The sequence below is a fragment of the Suncus etruscus genome, chromosome 13 (assembly GCF_024139225.1).
Source record: "Suncus etruscus isolate mSunEtr1 chromosome 13, mSunEtr1.pri.cur, whole genome shotgun sequence".
NCBI lineage: Eukaryota > Metazoa > Chordata > Mammalia > Eulipotyphla > Soricidae > Suncus > Suncus etruscus.
The window spans coordinates 98,775,101-98,795,934 of record NC_064860.1 but is presented as its reverse complement, the minus strand read 5'-3'; the positions used below and the strand labels follow the sequence as shown (position 1 = coordinate 98,795,934).

Sequence of the window (20,834 nt, the reverse complement as noted above, 5' to 3'; positions counted from 1 at the left end):
TCCACAAGCAGGCAGAAGTCTCGGGACAGACCTCTCCCCAGTGTGCTGAAGACCAAGGTCTTGGACCCTGTCCCAGAGGGGAGCCTGGGGCCTGCCGTCCACAAGCATGCCCCACAAGTACGCATGAGAGCGCGACACAGACACACGTGGAGTGAGCTTTATTAGGACACCCTTGTCCGGGGGCTACGGGGACAGCATCGCATGCTCAGCCCGCTGGGCGTGAGGAGCAAGCTCATGCGGCGAGTGTGGCGTTCACAGGGACACGCGGACGTGGGTGGGCGGCGCCCACCTGTGCTCACATCCACATAGGGACGAGATGCCAACGCCCGGGGAGGAAGGACGAGCAGGGGCTCCACATGGCGCCCGCCAGGCACACCCGGTCGGGTGGATCCCATCGAAGGTGACCAAGTCACGTCCTGGCACTGCCAGTGCTGGTGACCCTGCCTTCTTTCCTCAGGCTCCCCCTTCCTGCCGGTCAGTCACGCAGGACAGACACCCCCTCACGTTCCAGGAGCCTGAGGTGGGAGCGGCAGCTTCAGGTCTGCCGGTCACTGCACTGACCGGAGCCGGCGACTGGCATGGTGCGAAGTGGAGGCTCCATGGGCTGGGGGGGACGACAAAGAGGTCCATGCAGTGCTGTCTGCACACCCCGGACCTCCCTGGCCACAGACGGGATGGTCTAGACGAGGAGCGTGGCCAGTGGCGGGTGTGTGCGGACACAGAATGTAGAAACAGGACGCTTGAGGGGTAAGAGGGGCTCAGACATGTCCAACGAAACAATTCACCTTTGATTGCAACAAAAATGTCCAGAACATGGGGCCAGAGAGATAGCATGGTGGTAAGGCATTTGCCTTTCATGCAGGAGGTCATCAGTTCGAATCCTGGCGCCCCATATGGTCCCCTGTGCCTGCCAGGAGCAATTTCTGAGCCTGGAGCCAGGAATAACCCCTGAGCACTGCCGGGTGTGACCCAAAAACCAAAAAAAAAAAAAAAAAAATGTCCAGAACAGGAAGCGACAGCAAAGGGACGAGCAGCAGCAGGGACAGACCCCCGGGCGGACACACAGGCCAGAACAGCTGCATTGTCCACGCGTCCCCGGGAGTTGCCCCTACTGGCTGCCTTGACAATCCCCACGGAGGTGACACCGTGCCCGGTGCTTCAAGATCTGGCACGGCTCAAGGACCCGGCCAACTTGTCGCCAGGAGACACTGCTGTGCAGTAGGGATGAATGGCCCCCTGAGAAGCACCACCGAAACCCACTCTCTTTCCTAAAGCACAGACCAGCCATGCAGGGTGTGGCATCACCAGGTGCCGAGCACCGGACCAGAGGTGCCAGGGCAGCCCCTGCTGTGATGTTCTGGCCCCTGCGACGGCAGGAACACCCTCGCGGGCCAAAGCCACGTCCCAGCTCCTCTCCTTCCTGAGTGTGAACCCCAAGGCACTGGGGGACGCACGACCGTCCCCACCCTCCCATCCCTCTGCCCTGGGCCTACGCTGCGGTGTGGGCAGCACCCCGTTCCCCCCGGCTGCACCCCTTCCCTCCCTGAGCTGCAGCACCCTGGCGCCTCCCAAAAGCGCTGCTGAGAACATCCTTTCTAGCACCTCAACTCCCCACGCCCCCCACAGGGGACAGGGGCTGGGTCAGGGGACCCCGGTCTCGGTGGCTGTGTGCTCACGCGATCGTGGCGGCAGCACCTCGGCTGTTCGTGGAGCAGAACAGCCCGGCCCCGCGCCTGGCGTGTGTGCGTGTGCGGCTGGTGCATGATGGATGGAGCATGGAGTTGCCTCGCTGGAGGTGCGGACCTTGTGCTGTGCTGCTCCCTCCTCGGCCCCCAAGTAAAGTGCCCGAGTGCCTAACAGAACGTTCACTAACTGGATCCCGGAACCAAGTTCCGAGCTGCGAATAAATAAGTGATTCCCGGCCGGCCCGGCCTACGGAGACTCTACCTGGTAGAGCACAGCTGCTCCGTACGGGGCCGGGCAAAGGGGCCGTGGGGTGCGGAGTGGCGCCCGGCAGGCCACGCACCCCACGCCGGCCCGCCTGCACTGCACTGTGGCCGGCGCCCGGGCAGAGCTGGACGCCAGCCCCGCCCCACTGCGGACGCGAGGCCCTGGGTGAGTTTGGGCCAGGCCCCGCGCCCCACCCAGCCGGCCAGCCCACCCAGCTGCATGTCCCGCCCGGGCTCAGGGGCTGAGGGAGAACTGGTCCTGCTCCGTGGGCTTCTGCACCCAGGCGCCCAAGCCCGCCTTGAGGAAGGCCGTGAACAGCCGCGCCTTGGCCGTCTGGTACTCCTTGGCTACCAGCTTGGCCTCGTGGTACACGCCCGGCTTGAGGATCTTGGAGCGGTGCAGGTGGATGGGCATCTGCGGGGACAAGGACAAGGGCCGGCTAGTGGCACCTCAAAAGGGGGCCCCAGACCATCACGCAGGGAGGGGTGGGCTCAGGCTAGAGGCGAGCCCCAGGGTGAACGGCAGGGGAGGGGGAAGAGGCCCCTCCCGCACTGGGCTGCAGGGGGCCGTGCACATCGCAGCGGGGCACCCTCAGGAAAGGGTCCTGCAGCCGCGTGCACAGGCGTGGGAGCGGAGTAAAAAAGGTCGCACAGCTGGGGACTCAGACGCAGTGGGGTGGAGCCATGAACAAGTGGAAGCGGGACCTGGAAATGCACGTGGGCAGGGTCACGAGTGCACGGGTGTGGACGGAGCATGGAGACACGTGTGGGGAGTCCACGAGAGAGGCACGTGGGGCAGAATCATGGGTGACTGCAGGCTGTGTGGGCAGCCGAGCATGTGGGGGCCATGAAATAAACACGGGGAGCAAGAGACTTGCACATGGGGATATGAGATCATGTGGGGGCCACGAGAGACACGTGGAGCGGAGCAGTAACACGTCAAATTGGGGCCTAGAGATGCACGTGGGGAGAGTCACGAGTGAACATGTGTGGGAAGGCGTTGAACCACAGGTGGGGGCCATGAGATGCACGTGAGGAGGCCACGAGAGGCACGTGGGGACGAAGCTGAAACACCTGAAGGCAGGGCTGGAGACGAACACGGGACAGAATCACAAGTGATACAGATGTGGGCAGGGCATTGGGCACATGGGGCAAGAGACATGCATGTGGGTAGGACCATGAGATCACGTGGGGGCCATGAGAGACACGTGGAGGCAGAGCCTTGAATGATGCATGTGGGGGCGATGTGTGAGTGCGGGGAGGGGGCCAGGGAGCCTTGTGGCATTGGTGGGGCCCAGGAAGGCGGGAGATGCAGGCGAGGGGGCCAGGGGCGCATCCTGCTTGCCCTGCCCAGCGGCCTCGTCTTCAGGGACGGGGTCCCAGGAGTCAGGGTCTCTGTCTGGGAGAATGTCACCCTGGCAGGGGTTCTGGGGCTAGGAGGAGGCACGAGGAGGGGGCCCCGCTGGATGTGGGTACCTTGCCATGCACACGCATCCAGCGGCAGTACAGGGCGTGCTTGCAGAGGCGCGAGGCGCGGCCCAGCTCATCCTTGCCCGTCGTGGCGTTGATGACCTCCAGGGCCGAATCACCCACCGTCCAGTTGACGCTAAAGTTGGGCGCCTTCCCGGGCTGCCGCGCTTCTGCATTGCTGATGCCTGGGCGGGAGACGGGCCGGTGACCCGAGGGGCTGCTCCGGGGGCGGGGTGCAAGGGACCCTGGGATTATCCCGGTGCCCTCCCCTCCCCCCGGGCTCACTCTGCACCCAGGTGCCTGCTCACACCTGCTGTGTACCTGGGCTCCGGGATCCCTTAACACCCACCTGCCTGGGAAGGCTCCTGGGAACTGACTGAAAGACTCGGGCCTAGAAACGTGTGCACCTGGAGGCAGGCACTTCATGTCCTCAGATGCCCAGGGGCACCCTCAGAGCCCACCAGATAGGCCCCAGCTCCTCACACAGAGGTGGAGGCCAGCCCTGCACCCAGAATCCAGGGTTGCTATGGCTGGTGCAGGTCCCTGGGCCGTGGTCTCCCATCAGCACCCCTCACTGTCTGCACCCTCTGGTCCAGGCAGCAGGGCTGGAGTGAAGGGACAGTGCAGGGCATGAGTCTGGGGATTTCTGCTTTCAGAAGTGACCCTCACATGGGGCCAGAGCAAGAACACAGCGGAGAGGGCATATGTCTTGCACAAGGCTCTCCCAGGCTCGATCCTCGGCATCCTATAGGGTCCTAAGAGCCTCCCAGGAGTGAGCCCTGAGCATCACTGGGGGTAGCCTGAAGCAAAAACAGAAGTCACCCTACACCCAGTAACCCCAGAACCCAAGACAAATCTGAGTCTTCTGGGTATGGAGGAGAGTCACTGGAGCCGGGCACTGCGGGCCTGAAATATTCACTTATTCGGGGGAGGGCCCAGTAGTGCTCAGGAGGTTGGAGGGTCATAGGGACCCTTGGCCAGCTGGGGACAAGGTGCTGCTGGGGCCTCCAGAGCTGTAAATCCAGCGTTCAAGGGACCACGTGGCACCTGGAATCAAACCTGGGCTGGGCACACGTTGGACAAGTGCCTAGCCACCGAGCTATATCCAGGCCCCTAAATATTGCTTATAAATCACAATATCAGGGGCTGGAGAGAGAGCGCAGTGGTAGGGCATTTCCCTAGCATGCAGCCGATTTGGTTAAAATCCCGGCATCCCATGTGGTCCCCAGCCCGCCGGGGTGAAACCTGAGCGCCGCCGGGTATGGCCCGAAAACCAATCAATCAATCTATCCATCAATAAATAAAGTGTAAAAAATAAATGACAGTATCAGGAGTCAGAGGAACAGTCCAGCAGTTAGGGCACTTGCCTTGCACATGGCTGACCTCGGCTTGATGCCCGGCACCACATAGTGTCCCCCAAACACTCGTGATCCCTGAGCACAGCCAGGTATGAACCAAAACCCAAAGAAGTAAAATTGAAAAAAAAAACCACCAAAATCAGTATTGGAGGAGAACGGATGGAGAAATAGGCAAAACTCCACAGATACAGGATTCAACAGCCTCAAGCACCAGGACACACGCGTGGACACACAGCGAGGCTGGGGGCGGGCGCAACAGGATGCAAAAGCTGACAGATCTGAAACCCCGCCCATCGGCCGTAAGTCCCGCCCGTAGGTCAGAGGCTCCACCCCCAGGACACGGACACTGCCCACTTGACAGCGGCCCCGCCCACTGGGCAATAAGTCCCACCTATATTCGCCAGAGACTCCACCCACCTGGCAGAGGCCCCTCCCACATGCCTCAGAGCCCCACCCACTTGATGGAGGCTCCACCCACCAGGCAAGAAGCCTCCCCACGGGACACCATCCCAGGTCAGCAGAGGGCGTGGTGCTGCCCATGAATGGATGTGGGGAGGTGGAGAGACAGAACCAAGATCAGGATGGAGAAAGGTCATTTTCAGCGCAGAGGAAGCCGTTTTGCAAGGAAACAACTTCAAAGAACCAATGATCCTGAATTTGGGGCGTTCTTCCCAGCAGTGCTTAGGGCCTGGAGGATTGCCTGATTGTTGCCTGGCCATGTGGACTTGATGTCTGGTGCCCAGGACTGTGGTTGCAGGGCTGTTTGGGCCCAACAGGGCTACATCTGGGGTTCCAGGGGTGAGGGATGAGGTGCGAAGGCAGAGTATGTGGTGCGTGTGTGGGTTAAATGGTGCAGGGGAAGGGGAATGCAATGCAAGAACGGACATTGGGGCAGGGTGGGGGATGCGGTACGGGGGGACTGCAGTTCAGACACAGGGTATGTAGAGTTGGGGATGGGGTATACGGCCACAGGGGTGGGATATGTGGTCCAGGGCAGGGTGCACGGCCTATGGGCGGGGCGGGGTACAGGGATCGAATATGCGGAGCAGACAAACAGTGCAGAGGCGAGTCTGCAGTGCAGGGGTGAACTCAGTCCTGCCGATGAGGACAGACTCTGCCCTCAGAGCTTTCCGCAGAGCTCCAGCCTCCCTCATTCCTAAGCAGTCAGGCACAGAGCCCAGCACCCGTTAGGTGAAACACCAACTGAGAAATCAGGTGGTCAGAGGGGGATCCCACGGTGCCTCTTCACCAACAGGCCAGGCGGCTGCGCCCTGAGTGACAAGCTGACCTGCAGGACCAGTGCCAGAGGAAGGTTCAAGAAGGTTCCATGTGGGCTGGGACCCCTGGCGTGGTTTCTCAGTTTGTCAAGGGGAGCCAAGTCACCACAGAACCAACTCACAAATGGACCTGAGCCATCCCGGGCAGTGCCCTGACCTCTGGCAGCAGACAGAGGTAGGCGTCCACGTAGTGCCAGGGCAGCTGGCGGGGCACTGCAGTAGTGACCACGCCAATGAAAGCACCAGCCTGTGTGGGGGCAGCAAGAGAAGGAAGAGCCAGCACCAGGCCTAGTAAACATCCACAAAAAATCCACAGGCCATGGGGATGACATGGCCCCATCTGTCTCCATCCGGGTGATGGGGATGCACAGGCTGTGCCAGCTGCAGTCCCCACACAGAGCCAAGAGCAGGCGCCTTCCCAGCTCCCCGGAACTGTCTGAGAAGACTCAAACTGGGTGGCTTCTCTGGCACCGTCAGCCTGGCTGATCTCGCACCATCTCCTGACACCATGTCCCCTCCTGCCCTCTCCTGTCCCCCGTTAGCTTTGCCTTCACTGTCCTCTCCATTCCCAGGGCCAGGCCAGGCCAGACACTCATGTCTCACTGCGGCCCTGGAGATGGGATCTGAAGGGCCTGTGGGTACCTGGCTCCGCTCTGATAAACAGAGAGGGCAGAGTTGCACAGGTGGGCACCAGGCCTGCCCTCCTGCCCTTGCACAGCCTTTGACTGCACTGCACACGCTTCACCAGTGATGCAAGTGGCAGTGACAAGGAAGAGCTGGTGGTGGCAGACGGTGGGCAGTGCCAACTTGGCAGTATAGCCAGCCCTCTCTGAGGATGGGGATGGGAGGGAGAACCAAACCTTCTGAAGGATGGGGGTGGGTGGGAGGGGGGACAACAGGCCTTTCTGAGGGGATCAGGGTGAACAGGCCCTCCGGGATCATCAGTGTGGCATGCCCAGGGTCTGGGGGGGGTGTGGGCTGCGAGTCTGTGGGGGCCATGGGAAGCTGGGAAGGTGCGGGGCCCCTCGGTTCTGTCCTTCCAAGAGCGGACGGGCGGACAGGGCAAGGCAGGCGGCCTCCTGGAGGAGCCATGGTCCTACACTACACACTCAGACTATGTTTTTCATACACACGCATGCTCACACACACGAATGCTACACGCTCACGCTTTTGTACTATGCACATCACACACACGCTCACACACTTACACTGCACACGCACACTAAGCACACCCTGCACATGCATGCTCGGACACACACTAATCCCAGTGTCCTTCTGACTAGCTGAAGGGGCTCTGCGGGCAGCAGGAGCCTTTGGCCCGTCTCACCCACTCATCTGCCCCGGAACGGAACTGCTTGGTCCTGAGTGGCCCAGCTGGCCGGCACGAGCCTGCAACGCTCGGAAGGAGGGTCCCGGCGGGCCATCTCCCCAACTCAGCCTTTCAACAACTGGGGTGGACTGTGGCCTCTACCCCAACTAGCCGAGAAGGCAGGGACTGGCAGATTCGGGGCTCATTGCCAGCTGCTACCGAGGGCAAGAATGATGCCACCCGTGTTTTCTGGGCAGCCTCTCACCCAGAACCAGAACGCCGGGACTCTGGGGCTAGGGCAGGCACGGGTGAGGACGTCCCTTTGCTCAGGGACACCTCCATTTCGGAACAGGACAAGGTCACATCCTGTGTCTGCCCCACCAGTTTCAACCGGTGGGAAACTGCACAGAGACCGTCTGAGAGGGGCCGAAACCCCTTCCCTCGGGCACAAGAGGTGGCCCCGGAAAGCAATCAGAACACGTCGGAACCCCAGCGAGACAGACAGGGAATCGGTCTGGTCAGCATAGCCAGGGGAGGGGGGCCACGGGAGACAAGGCTCGAGGACCTCCCCACTGCCGACAACGTCAAGAGGCACCTTCGAGCCACGCTCACGTGCGCACTACAGACATCCAACGGGTCTCCATGATGAGTCCATGCACACACACTCCCACACTAACACACAGGCGCATGCACAAACTAGACACACCCTCACAGCTTTGCAGAGGCATGCAGTCACGCACACTCCTCCAGGCACACCTCACACGGTGTGTATCTGGTATCTGCGCGTGTGTACACACGTACACTCCCACATTCATACACACACTGATAGACTTCACACAGGTCTGTGCTCCCATGCAGACAGAGACACACACACAGACCCCTGAAGAAGCTGGAAAGCTCTGGAAAGAGGCAGGGCCAGAGCCCCAGGAACCCTGTGGGACCCCCTCCTTCATACACACCACACAGCCACTGTCCATCCTCCAGGCCTTATTTGCATAAGGGAAATGGTGTCCTCTCACGTAGAAGGGCACGTCCGGTCCAACTGGAGGTTTACAATTAACCTATACCTCATTTGCATACTCAACAAGACTGGCTGTTCCAATCAGATCGTCTCCAAGGTCATGACCAACAGGAAAACAGAAATGATAAAGGGGTGGGACTAGAGACTGTAGAGAAGCCCAAGTCGCTATCCAGAAAAGCCCTGGTTGTCCACTGTTGCAACTGGCAGCCTGCACTAACCTGAGCTATGAAATAAAAGAGCCGCAAACAAGATCTGAGAGATCAGATCAGGCCGCTACCTGCTGTCACACACACAACCGTTATATGCAGGCGTGTCCACACGCTTACACACACACACTGAGACACACTTATACAGAGGTACGCACTCACATGCTTAGACACACATGCCGCATAGGTGTGCATTGTGCTTAAACACGCAAGCTCTTATGCATTCAAACATGTATACACTCCTACACCGACACACCTGCCTTAGACGTCCATACAATCGCATCGACTCTTACACACGCCTCATAGACACAGGCACCCATGCACGCGGTTGTGCCCATGCACATCTACACACGCACACACATTTCTGCTCGCAAGCCCCCACACTTGCTCCTGTGCGCGCCTGCATGGCTCACACGCTGCTGCAGCTGCTGGATCTCATGCACCTCAGCGACCACCAACGGGCACGTGGCTTCAGGGCAGGGGCCTCTCTAGGCCCAGCAGGCCCTGCTCCCTCCTGTCCCGTACCCAGACCTTCTCCAGCCTTCGAAGCACTGCTGTGTCTCCCCAGGACTCCCACGCTCACAGCATTCCCACCATGCCCTGGAGCGGTGACTGGACTTTTCCTCAGTACAGCTGCCGGGTGGGGTCTGGGGACTCTGGCCCTCGTCCCTGGACCTCCTGCCCCGCAGCCTCTGGAGCCCGGAGCAGGCTGCTCGCTCGCCTCTCCTGAGCCGGCAGTCAGTGGGCAAGGCAGACGCAGGACAGGACGGGAAGGAAAGAGCTGCTGCCCTCGTCCTGTTGCCCCCCCCACCTGCCATCACTACAGGAACAAAACTTCCCCATCCTCTCTCTGAGCTGCCGGTATCCCTCCCCTGGCTCCACTGCTTGGCACTCGCGGGGCCTCGGCGGTGGTGCCAGAAGTGCCACACGGGAGAGGGGAAGAGTGGGGGAGGGCCTCACCCCTGCCCTGCCGGAACCTCATGTGGGGCAGTGTGGGTCTCGCCTAGGCCACTGGCGGACACAAGCCCTCCTGCAGTGGCCCCTCACCCCAGCACGGCAGCGGGGCCCTGAGACCCCACTCCTCCTCCTTCCTGCTTCCTGCTCTGCTCCCCCGAGCACATGCGTGCACGCACACGTGTGAACACATGCGCACACACTCACACACGTGCACACTCCCGTGTTAGTGCAGCACCACACACGAGCCGACGGGGTTGAGCCTGGGCTGCGAGGGTGAGTCACACGGGGTTGCCAAGAGGCGAGGTACCTGCACTGCGGCCCTTCGGACAAGGCCATGGGGGCTAGGGGCTGGCATCAGGGCGTGGCACCTGCTAGGGCTGCACTGTTTTCTAAAAGAAAAATGACAGACACACCAGTAACGTGGGACAGCCACGTGGCTCCGTGTCCCTCTGCCAACAGCCCAGTACCCGCACCGTCTACGCAACCCCATGGAGACACGGCCCAGGGCCTGCAGCCAGGCCCGCTAGGCACACCGGGGGACAAGGCTGGACAGACGGAGGAGGAAGGAGCCCTGGGAGGGAGCTACTGCCCTGAGCCTTGACAGCCCCATCCTGACCCTCCCAGAATGACCTTTCTCTGACCTGGGACAACCCTCCCTGACCCCGGACAGAGTCTAGACATCCCCAACCCCGAATGAGTTGCCCCGGGGTTGACCCTCACCGGCCCTCTCCCAACCTCTCCGTCCCCCAACTTGCCACTGAGCAGGGGCTTGTTGAGCACGTAGAGCGGCGGGAGGCCCTCAATGTCGGCGATGCGCTGGTACATGGCCCGTGACAGGTGGTCGCCGTGGTACAGGCTGCCCAGGATGATGCTGGAGAAGTACACAGGCTCCACAAAGATGCTGAGCAGGGAGCCCTGCACGCCCACCACGTTCCACCTGGGGCGGGCAGGGTCAGAAGGGAGTCAGACTCAAGGCCACCACCCTGCAGCACTGCGGCCTTTGCCATCCTCGAGGAAGGTCGCACCTTCCAACAGACATTCCCAGCCCTCCTCCTGCCTGTAGGTCGGTGAACCTCTCACCGTCCCTGGAACGCAGACTCCCGAAACCTGGTCCGGGCCCCGTGCGCCAGGCTGATCTGCTCTAGCGCCACAGCACCTGCCTCTGTGCCCCTGGTCACACCATCCCTGGAGCACTCTCTGTGCCCTGTGGTGACACCATTCCTTGGGCACTGTCTGTGCCCTTGGTCACACCATCTCTTGGGTAGCATCTGTGCCCTGCGGTGACACCACCCCATAGTAGTCACTATCTCTGTGTCCCGGCACACTCTTGCTGGCGGGGTGGGCAGTGCTGGCATCACTCAGTGCCCTGTTCTGTGGGCACCAGGGCAGATATGGCCACATGGCCTGGGCACTGGAAACACTTCTGCCCATCCCTGAGGAGACGCTAGCACTAAGGCACTGCTGGTACATCATAGAGAGAATCCACCTGTCAATCACTGCCTGCCTACAGTGAGCCCACATCCACCACACACGTGCTCATGTACGCACACGCACATACACACACAGCCCAGCGGTCATGTGGATCCACCCAGCGGTGGATACAGATCTCTCGATATGACCGACGCGGATGTCTCATCTCACACGGGCACAGAAATCTGCCACCTATCCCAGGCCTGATTCTGAAACTGCCTAAACGCACATTTCCGAAAGGGTGGAGGGGTCAGACCAATTCCGGGCCTTGCGTGCAGCTGGCGCAGTTCCATCCCCAGCACCACAAGGTCTCCTGAGTGCCATCTGGTGTGGCCCTGGAGATACCCTGGGGGGCGCTGCACACTCATACCCAAGCATGGCACCATCTACTGAGCCACAGGAGGGACACCAAGGCCTCCTAAACCGTGACAGACCCAGCTCCGGGTCGCGTGTGCAGCACGATGAACAGGGTGTTGTGTGCCCACAAGGGACCTCACCGAGCCATCTTGTCACTGCAGGACATGGTGAGCAGCCGTTCGCCCTGCAACACCCCATCCCATGTCTGGATGCTGGCGTTGGAGTGCACTGGGATGGTGCCTTCCCCAGACTCGATCTTGGTCCGCAGCTGGCCCCGCGCCTTGCGGTTCGGGTGTCTGTCTGCGGGTTCTAGGGAGAGAGTGAGAGAGAGGCTGTGAGAGTGGACCCCTGGGCCAGGTGCGGACCCCTGGGGCAGGTGTGGGAGGGGACCCCACGACAGTGTGTGCGGGGAGGTGTGCAGGAGCCCCAGCAGGTGCAACCCGGTGGCAACTGCATTTCTCTGGTGAGGCTCATTGATTCTTTCTGCTTGTTTTCTCGGCCACACCTGGCTCGGTGCTCAGACATCACTCCTGGCAGGCTCAGGGTACCCTATGGTATGCCGGGGATCGAACCTGGATTGGCCGCATACAAGGCAAATGTCCTACCTACTGTATCTTCACTCCAGACCCTCATTTATTCTTCTTTATGTCTTTTTTTGGTTTGGGGGTCAAACCCAGAGACTCTTGGGGCTTACTCCTGGCTCTGCACTCAGAAATCGCTCCTGGCAGGCTCAGGGAACCATATGGGATGCCGGGATTCGAACCACTGTCTGTGGATCAGCTCCATGCAAGGCAAAAGTCCTGTCTCTGTGCTACCTCTCCAGTCCCACCCTCATTTATTCTTATTTGGTTTGGTTTGGGGTTATACCCGGTGACACTCAGGGGTCACTCCTGACTCTGCACTCAGAAATCACTCCTGGCAGGCACCACAGGGGATGCCAGGGATCGAACCTGAGTCAGCCACAGGCAAAGAAGTGTCCTCCCCACACGCTATGGCTCTGGCCCCCTCTTATAATCAAACCTGAAGCGAGCGCCTCTAAGGGGCAAAGTGCCAAGCTGAAGTCCCTCACCGTGACCCATTTCACCTCCTCTCCTGTTCTTAAAGACACTCAGCTGTTTCCCAAGGGGATCCCATTTACGGGAGACCTTGAGGATGGAGGTGCTGGGCGTGAGAGAGTGGGAGCGGCACAGAGAGTCACGGGGAGCCCCCATTCACGGCACATGACAGGGCAGGGTTGGTGGGCGGGTGGGCGGCCACACCTTCCAGGATGGGCTCGTGGGGCGAGAAGATGCGGGCGTCTCCACAGGGCGACGTGCTGATGTACAAGTGGAACTGCACCGAGTCCTTCAGCCGGAAGCCACCGCGCTCCGAGTGCTGGAAGATGGATTTCTTTTGGCTCTCTCTGCTGCTGCCAGGAAGCATAGTCTGGGTCAGTGAGCGTCCGTAGTGCCCAGGGGGTACCCACCCAGCTCTCAGCTAAGCTGAGGAGGCTGGCACGAGGCGGGGACATAGTCTAGAGTGCAAGCACAAATCCCACTTCTTCGGAGCAGGCCGTGAGGCAGGGACGAGGGTGCCATGTTCTGCCCGCTTCCTGCAGGGGGCGGAGGGACGGGTGGGTACACAAGCTCCCGGACACACGCACCTCAGGGCCAGCTCGAGCTGGGCATAGAGGAACCGGAGCAGCGAGCGACGGGAGATAATCTCGGCGTGGCAGTCGTTGAGCGCCAGGCCCCGGTCACTCATGTACTCGCCGTTGATGCACTTGGTGCCCGTGGACACGCTGATCACCTTGGCGTCCTTCACGTCCGTGCCTGCGCAGGGACACGGCTGGCTCCCTCCTCTGCGCCCCACGGTGCCCCCAGACTCCCCGCCACAGGGGGAGCACAGGCGGGGACACGGCTGGACTGGACTGTCCCTGCAGCAGGTGGGGCCCGGAGGGTGGGGAGCACAGATTGAGTGCTCCAATGTCCCAGTGACTGTCCCCATCAGGACCATGGGTGAGGGGGGAGTCCAGGCCACCCCCACAAGGTGTGCAGGAGCGAGAGGCCGGGTGGTGAGGGGATACACAAGGGGGTGGCAGAGAGCACCAGGGCCCGAGTGCAGAAAAGGCACTGCTGCTGGCTCATGTGTGCACAGGCTGGATGATGCCTCAGCGCCTCCTGGCCATGCCGAGACGGGCCACGGGTGAGCAGGCTGACGAGCAGCAGCTGGCTTCCCAGAGAGGCAGGTGGGCAAGATCGCCCTCACCCGGGTGCAGCCCTGGCAGGGGGCGGGGGCTCTATGGTTGCTGACAGAGTGGGGGTCCAGGCCCTCAGGCTCTTCCCAGCCTTGGCAACAGTCTCAGCCTCACACGTGCCACTGAGCATTCACAGACCGGGGCATCCTGGCACCACCCTCACTCCTGAACAGGGGTGCTCCCCCACGGGCCCCTCAGCGCTCACAGGACCCGCCAGTACTGAGCTCGGTCCTGACAGGGAGTGCTCACCATGACGGCCCCCAGTACTCACAGGGTTTTGGCACCCCTGGAAGCCTCCCCTTGCCCAGGGTGGAGCCCCCCAGCCATACCTGTTGTCATGACGACACCAGCCAGGACCTTCCTGCGTGCGTGGGGGGAGGAGAAGTTGTCTGTCAGGTCCCCGAACTTGTCCAGGACCAGGCGGGCCACAGCATCCGCTAACACCTGTGTGCAGAGCGGGGGTCAGAGTGGGCGGCTTCTGGTGTCCCCACCAGGGTCTCTGGTGTGCAGCTCAGGTTGTGCCTGGGTGTGGGTGTCACCTGCCCAGTGCTCAAGCGTGCCTGCAGCTGCGAGTCACAGGTGTGCGTCTGTGTGGGGTGTGCGTGTGCATCTCTGTGTGAGGGTGTGTGTATGTGGGCGTGTGCCGCTGTGCGTATGGGTGTGTGCTTAGGTGGGCATGGTGTACATGGGTGTGTGAATCTGTGTGTGGCTGTGTATGTGGGTGCATGTGTATATACAATGCAGACCGTTCTGTGTGCAGGATGTGGGTATGCCCAGGAGTGCCTCTGTGCGTGCAAGTGTGAGCACACACATCAGAGCTGTGTGCGCAGGCACAGAGAGGAGGGAGTCCTCCTTGGGGCTGGGCCCAGGCAGGAGTGGAAGCTGCCCTCAGCGGGAACCGTGGCACAAAGGAGCAGCACTCTGAGTCCTGTGGCAACTCTTAAAAGCTGGCCCTGGGCCAGAGAGATAGCATGGAGGTAAGGCATTTGCCTTGCATGCAGAAGGATGGTGGTTCGAATCCCGGCATCCCATAGGGTCCCCCGTGCCTGCCAGGGGCAATTTCTTTTTTTTGGTTTTTGGTCCACACCCGGCGGTGCTCAGGGGTTACTCCTGGTTGTCTGCTCAGAAATAGCTCCTGGCAGGCACGGGGGACCCTATGGGACACCGGGATTCAAGCCAACCACCTTTAGTCCTGGATCGGCTGCTTGCAAGGCAAACGCCCGCTGTGCTATCTCTCCAGGCCCCCAGGGGCAATTTCTGAGCATAGAGACAGGAGTAAACCCTGAGCGCTGCCGGGTGTGATCCAAAAACCAAAAAAAAAAAAAAAAAAAAAAAAAAAGCTGGCCCTGAGCCCAACCCAATAGGGGTCAGCAAGAGGCTGACTCTGCGGAAAGGGCAGTCCCACGGATGGACTTCACATGTCAGCATGAAGGACAGTCACTGGCCTGAAGGAACACTGCCTGGACAGACCACCCCAAGGCTCAGGCCTCACTGGCACAGAACAGGAGCCAGGCCTGAGGAGCTGCCAAGAGCCCAGTGGAACCCACAGGAACAGTTCAGTTACTTCATGTCACTGTCCTGCTGGGCCAAGACAAGCTCTGGGGCGAGAAGATGATGACCTGCTTGCAGGATTCCAGCCAGAGGCAGAGCAAGGGGCAAGGGCTGAGGAGTGAAGCTACACCCAGGCAGCCGGGAGTAAACAGAACTCTGAGGTGGGGGTCCCCACCTGGGAGGACGGGAGTGCTCTGGTCCGAGCACAGAGGGAGCAGCGTAATGGGGACCCTGGGACGGCTCTGACACCCCCACAACCACTCAGGGGACACGGGCTGGACTTATATGTCCCCAAGGGTAGCCTCCCCTCTCAGAAATGGGCCAAACTGGGGGAGCTCGAGGGATGCCATGGGACAGAACAGCCGGAGCCCGGCCCAGAGCTGCACATCCACCGAAGGGCCCAGATCAGTCAGGATGGGGAGCCGAGGCAGGCCTGGGCCTCAGGCATGTCCAGCTAGCAAAAACCTGTCACTGCTCCACAGCTGGGCCAGGCCAGCCGGCCGGCTCAGGGCATGGCCACACACAGGTGGCCATGTGAATTCACGTAAGTACATGCAATGCAGACTCACACAGGTCTGTGCGCACAGACACAAATGCACACAGGTGCATGTGTGTGTGGCCTCCCCCATCCCCAAACGTCCTCTCCCCTTGTGCCCAGAGGCTGCATGAGGGCTCCCAACTCCAGCCTCCCAGGGCAAGGCCCCATACTGGTGTTCCCTAGTTCTGGAAGTGGTTCCTGGTTCTGCCCACCAGAGGCTGAAGCAGCGTTTGGTGTTCTGGGTGACAACCCAAGGCCCAACCCCACCCCACCGGCTGGCTCCTTCAAGCTGAAGCCAGGGGAACCTGCCAGTCTTTGGGGGTTGGGGGGCGTGTCCCATCCCACGAGCAGGAGAAAGCTGGCCTGGCCAGCCATGTGGGCACGAGCCCTGGTGCTCAGGAGCGGCTCACTCTCCTTCCAGTCTGATGCCGGCTGCCCAGGACCAGGCTGAGGGGTCCCACCAGGGCTGAGAGACAGGTGGCAGAGTTACCCGGAACCAGCTGGGGCGTCCGGGCCCCGTGGAGCCACCCAGCACCTCACCTGCGGCGAGTGCAGCTGCAGGCCCTTGCTGGCCACGGGGAGGCGCGACGGCGTCTGGTCCAAGTGCAGGTTGAAGATGGCAGCGAGGGCAGACTGCGCGGCGCGGGCCTTGGCCAGCTTCTTGTTGCGGCCCGAGCCCTCGAAGAAGCGCCCGTCCACCACCACGGACATGACAAACTTTTTGGCATGGCTCTCGCCACTCTCTGACAGGAAGTCGTATCTAAGGCCGGGCCGCAGCTCGTTGAGGATCATCACGGGGTTCTTGCCGCTGGGTGGCGGGAACGGGGGCGGCACGGGCAGGGGTGGCTGGGCCAGGCCAGCAGGCACGGGCGAGGCGGCCAGGCTGACGTCCCCGCTGGAGCCAAAGGAGTCCTCGCCGTTGGTGCCCATGTAGAAGGGCACCTCAGCGCGCTCCGGCGTCTCAAAGCCGTTGAAGAGCGCGTCGGGGAAGTCGGCCTGGTCGGATGTGAAGTCGGTAGCGGTGGACAGAGTCCGGCCCATGGCCAGGTGCGCCTCGGAGGCGTTGGGGAACTGCACGAAGGAGCGCAGCGCCTTCTCGGCCGCGTGCAGCTTGGCCTTCTTCTTGGTGGGGCCGCAGCCCTCAAACACCTGCCCGTTCACCTCCACGGCCATGACGAAGCGAGGGGCGTGCACGGGCCCCGTCTGCGAGAGCAGCGCGTACTGCAGCCCTGGCTTGATCTCGTTGAGCTGCATCAGTGCGTTCTTGGGCAGCGCCGGCCCCGGCACCCTCCTCCTCTTCTTCAGGCGGAACTTGGCACAGCAGCTGCTCCCCTCCTCCAGGGCCCGCTTCCTGCCACCCCCGTTGGAGAGCGGGGCGCCCTCGCCGCCGGGCCCCAGGGCGCGGCAGTCCGGGATGGACCCGGCACCCAGCCCAGAGGGCGCCTCGGCTTTGCCCGCATTGCCGGAACCTGCGGTGCCCAGAAAGAGTAACTTACAACGCCTTCGATGCAGGATCTTGTAAATGCAAAATTTATAGGTTCCTTGGTCACTCTTTGTGACTGGGCGGTGGGTGGTGTGTGTGCTGGCACAGCTATGCTATGCTATGCTATGCTATGCTATGCTATGCAATGGGGCCCAAGTCTAGCCCTCGGGGTGCACAGGGGTGGGTACAGGGATGACCTGGGGACTGAGACACAGCATTAGGGCTGCCTACTCAGGTTCCCACTACTTGTGTGGAGAAAGGGGTTTCAGGCCACTTTTTTCTCCAGAGACGACACTGGAGCAGGTTGTGACTGCAGAAAAGGGCCTGACAGGGCTGGCAGCCGAAGAACTCGAAAGACCTGGAACCATCCAGTCAGGCTAGTGCCGCGTCTACGCAGCGACTCTCCTGCAGCTGGGCGTCCCGGTCACACAGCTGCCTCATGGAGCTGGACCGAGCTGCTACCCTCGTCCTCTGGCCTTTCATGGACTGTGCCAGACGGAGGCTGATCCCAGGCCAGCTAACACGGGCTCACGATAAACATAAAGCGGTAGATTTTGAATCCCCCACATCTCGGAGAGGGACAGACTGAGGTCAGGCAGGTTACAAGCTGCCTTTAACCCTGAAACTTGGTCTCTCCACAAACTAATACTTGGAGAGTTTCCAGAACAGTTTGGTCATCCGCTTTCTGAAGGCAGTATATAGTAATAATGAATGGGAAAAGACTGAGGACTCCAGAAGGTCACGGCAAAATAAAAGTGGCTGTTTTCAGAGGGCAGGCACAGCACCCACGGGTGTCTGGGTTCTAGAGGTGTCCGTGCTGGCGTGGTAAGCAACCCCCACGGCTGTGGGCTCAGCAAGCACCGCATGGACATCAGAAGTACCCCGAGGGTTGCAGCTATAAGATGGTACAGGGCCTGGTATGGGAGTGGTGGCCTGTAGCTCTAAGCTCCAGGGTGGTCGCTGACCCACTGACCTCTGCATGGCCGGGCTGCCCCAGTGGGGGTCAGGGCCAGGGTGGAGAGAGACGGGAAGAGGATGGAGAGGGGAGGGGCCAGTGTGGGGAGTGGGGGGAAGGCCATAAAGAGCAGGGTGGGGACAGGACAGAGTAGGGTGGGGACAGGGTAGGGCAGGCCTGGGCAGGGGCAGGGCAAGGCAGGGCTGGCCTGCCGGCCCATTCTAGCCACTGTCCCTTAGGGGCTCTAGACACACACCACTTCTCCCAGTGACAAAGCGACCGGAATGCACACTAAATTTTCATTTATAACATCCTCCAGCAAAAGCTCGATAGGTTACTCCTTTTGGTACTGAGAGGAAAGAAGAGGTTAGAAGCAAGACAGGCTGTGCAGGGCACATGAGAGGAACCTGCAAGGACGGTCCCTGATCCCACCATCCCTGAGCCTACACGGATGGTCCCTGATCCCACAGGAATGGTCCCAAATCCCACAGTCCCCAAGCCTACATGACAGTCCCGGATCTCACACACCAACCGTCCCCGACCCCACACTTGTCTCCATGTCCCCAGAGACGCCCTATTCCCAAGGCCCAGGGGATAAATAGCACAGTATCTCTCAGCCGCCCAGGTCATTGGGAGTGACAGGCCGGATCACAGGCCTGCAGTGGACAACGAGCCTATCCCTGCCCACTGGGAGGGAAGGACGCCGCCCAGGGAAGGAGCCTGAGAAGAAAGGAGAACTGGCGGTCAAACCCACAGGAGGGTGTCCAGGTTCGGAATGTCCACACTGACTCTAGGGCAGGGCCCGGGGCTCTCACACTGACCCTGGGGGGCAGGTGCCCGGGACTCTCCTGGGTATCGGTGGCCGCCGTGACCTGGGCAGTGCCGGCTGTGGACGGAGCTTCGGCCTGTAGTGGCTGCCGGGCAGTGCCCGGCTTGGGACCAGCACAGGGAGCCCTGGCGTCCGGGGCTGAGCCGGCTCCGAGCGGTGGTGCCGCGGTCTCGGTCCATGCCCGCCGTCTGGCGTTTACTCTGGTTCTCACTGTCCTCGGGGTCCATGGCTGGAACCACGGGGCTCTCTCGGGAGAGCTGGAGGCTGAAAGACACGGGCAGGGGCCATCAGCCTGTGCTCGGCCCCTTTAGCACTGTGGGCCCAGAGAGGACCAGACACAGGGACCCGATGGGCAGGCAGGCACCAAGAATCGCCAGGACACAGCCCTGCCAGCTTGGGCAGAACCCGCACCAGGGCTTCCGCTGGGCTGCACTCCTGGTTTACATCATGACAGGAGGTGCTCGACGTGCATGCACATACCACACACACACACACATACACACACACACACACACACACACACCACACAGACACACACGGCCTCTCCTGGCTAGAGCCCCGCACCTGACAGCATGCTGGGGGTGGAGCCCCCGGGCTCAAGCACAGCCACTCCAGGCAGAAGGAAGGAAGCAGAGTCACACACGGGACTGTGTCTCATCCCCCAGGGCTCCTCCTCCAGATGGAATGTTCTGGTGAGTGCCGCCCCCTGGCCTCAGACTCACGCTGAGGGGCTCAGATTGAGGGGCTCACGCTGCCCAACACCCTGAGAGACTCACACTGAAAGACACTCACAGACGCATACTGAGGCTTACTGAGGGGCCCTACCGAGATGCTGAAACACACTGAGAGACACTGAGGGGCTCCCATTCAGAGACACTGGCGCCCACTGCAGGGCTCCCCCTGAGCGACTCCGACTGCCAGACTGTCTGACTCTGACTGTCAGGCTGCCCCTGGAAACTCCTCGGGGAGGAGAGACGCCTGCTGAGACTCCCCGAGGGGCTCACCCTGAGGCAGGTGACCCTGAGAATTCTGGGCAGCAACAGAGGCTGGGGAGGGGTGCTGGACTATCTGCACTGCTGGAAGGGGAGCTCAGCGGGGAGCAGGCTGCTGGGGGGGGCAGGGAGGTGGACAGGGGCCCCTCAAACTGTGGGTCCTGCGGCCCCACCTCTGCCTCCACCCGCACCTGTACCCCGTGCGGGCCACCGACCGGTTGACCAGATCTGGCAGCTGGGCAGGCACCCCGCCAGGGGCCGCCAGGGGGCAGCAGAGCAGAGGGCGAAGATGCTGACAGGCCATGCCAGGTGCCGGGCGGGGGGGGGGGGGGGGGGGCTCCTACTCCACCGGAGCTCCTCGACCTGCCTGCTCCCCAAGGAGCTCCAAGAAGGACGGACCCCTGGAGCAGAGGGAGGGGAGCAGCAGCAGGCGGGGAGGGCCAGGGCCAGGAGAGTCTGGAATCAGAGGGTCAAGGTCACAAGGCAGGGCTCTGGCTGCGGGAGGAAGCGGCCACTCTGGGGACCGGCCAGGCCCACCTTCTGATCGCAACTCCCTCCCCTCCCGGGGCGAAGGTGGCACCTGCAAGACATATGCGCCACCTGGGGTCCACACGCCATGAGCACGACACCCGGGCGGCATGCTGGGATGTGGGGTATGTGGGCACCGCGGGGCAGGCTGGATAGGGGCATGAGGGCACCCAGGGATGGGGGCACGTTAGGGTGCAAAGCCTACTGAGGTATGGGTAGGTGCGCACTGCGGGGCATGCTGGGGTACGGGGCACACACTGCGAAGCATGCCGGAATATGGGCTGTGAGCACACGTTGGACACTGAAGGGCACGACTGGACACAGTGGGACACACGAGCACCCATGAGG

At 61.5% G+C, this 20,834-nt stretch overlaps 1 protein-coding gene across 2 annotated transcripts; it reads right to left on the bottom strand.

Moving 5' to 3' along the window:
• Window positions 1-1,286: 1,286 nt before the first annotated feature.
• Window positions 1,287-19,438, bottom strand: ADARB1 (adenosine deaminase RNA specific B1). 2 transcript variants are annotated; one of them, XM_049785461.1, is made up of 9 exons: window positions 18,959-19,438; window positions 16,240-17,168; window positions 13,940-14,054; window positions 13,017-13,185; window positions 12,634-12,779; window positions 11,515-11,683; window positions 10,303-10,484; window positions 3,426-3,604; window positions 1,287-2,364 (listed from the first exon to the last, which is right to left on the bottom strand). In XM_049785461.1, exons 1-9 carry the CDS (start codon window positions 19,191-19,193, stop codon window positions 2,185-2,187), a joined length of 2,304 nt encoding a protein of 767 aa, XP_049641418.1. In that variant the 5' UTR covers window positions 19,194-19,438; the 3' UTR covers window positions 1,287-2,184. The 2 variants fall into 2 exon arrangements, with proteins under 2 accessions (XP_049641418.1, XP_049641419.1); XM_049785462.1 differs by lacking the exons at window positions 1,287-2,364; window positions 3,426-3,604 and adding an exon at window positions 9,728-9,936.
• Window positions 19,439-20,834: the final 1,396 nt, after the last annotated feature.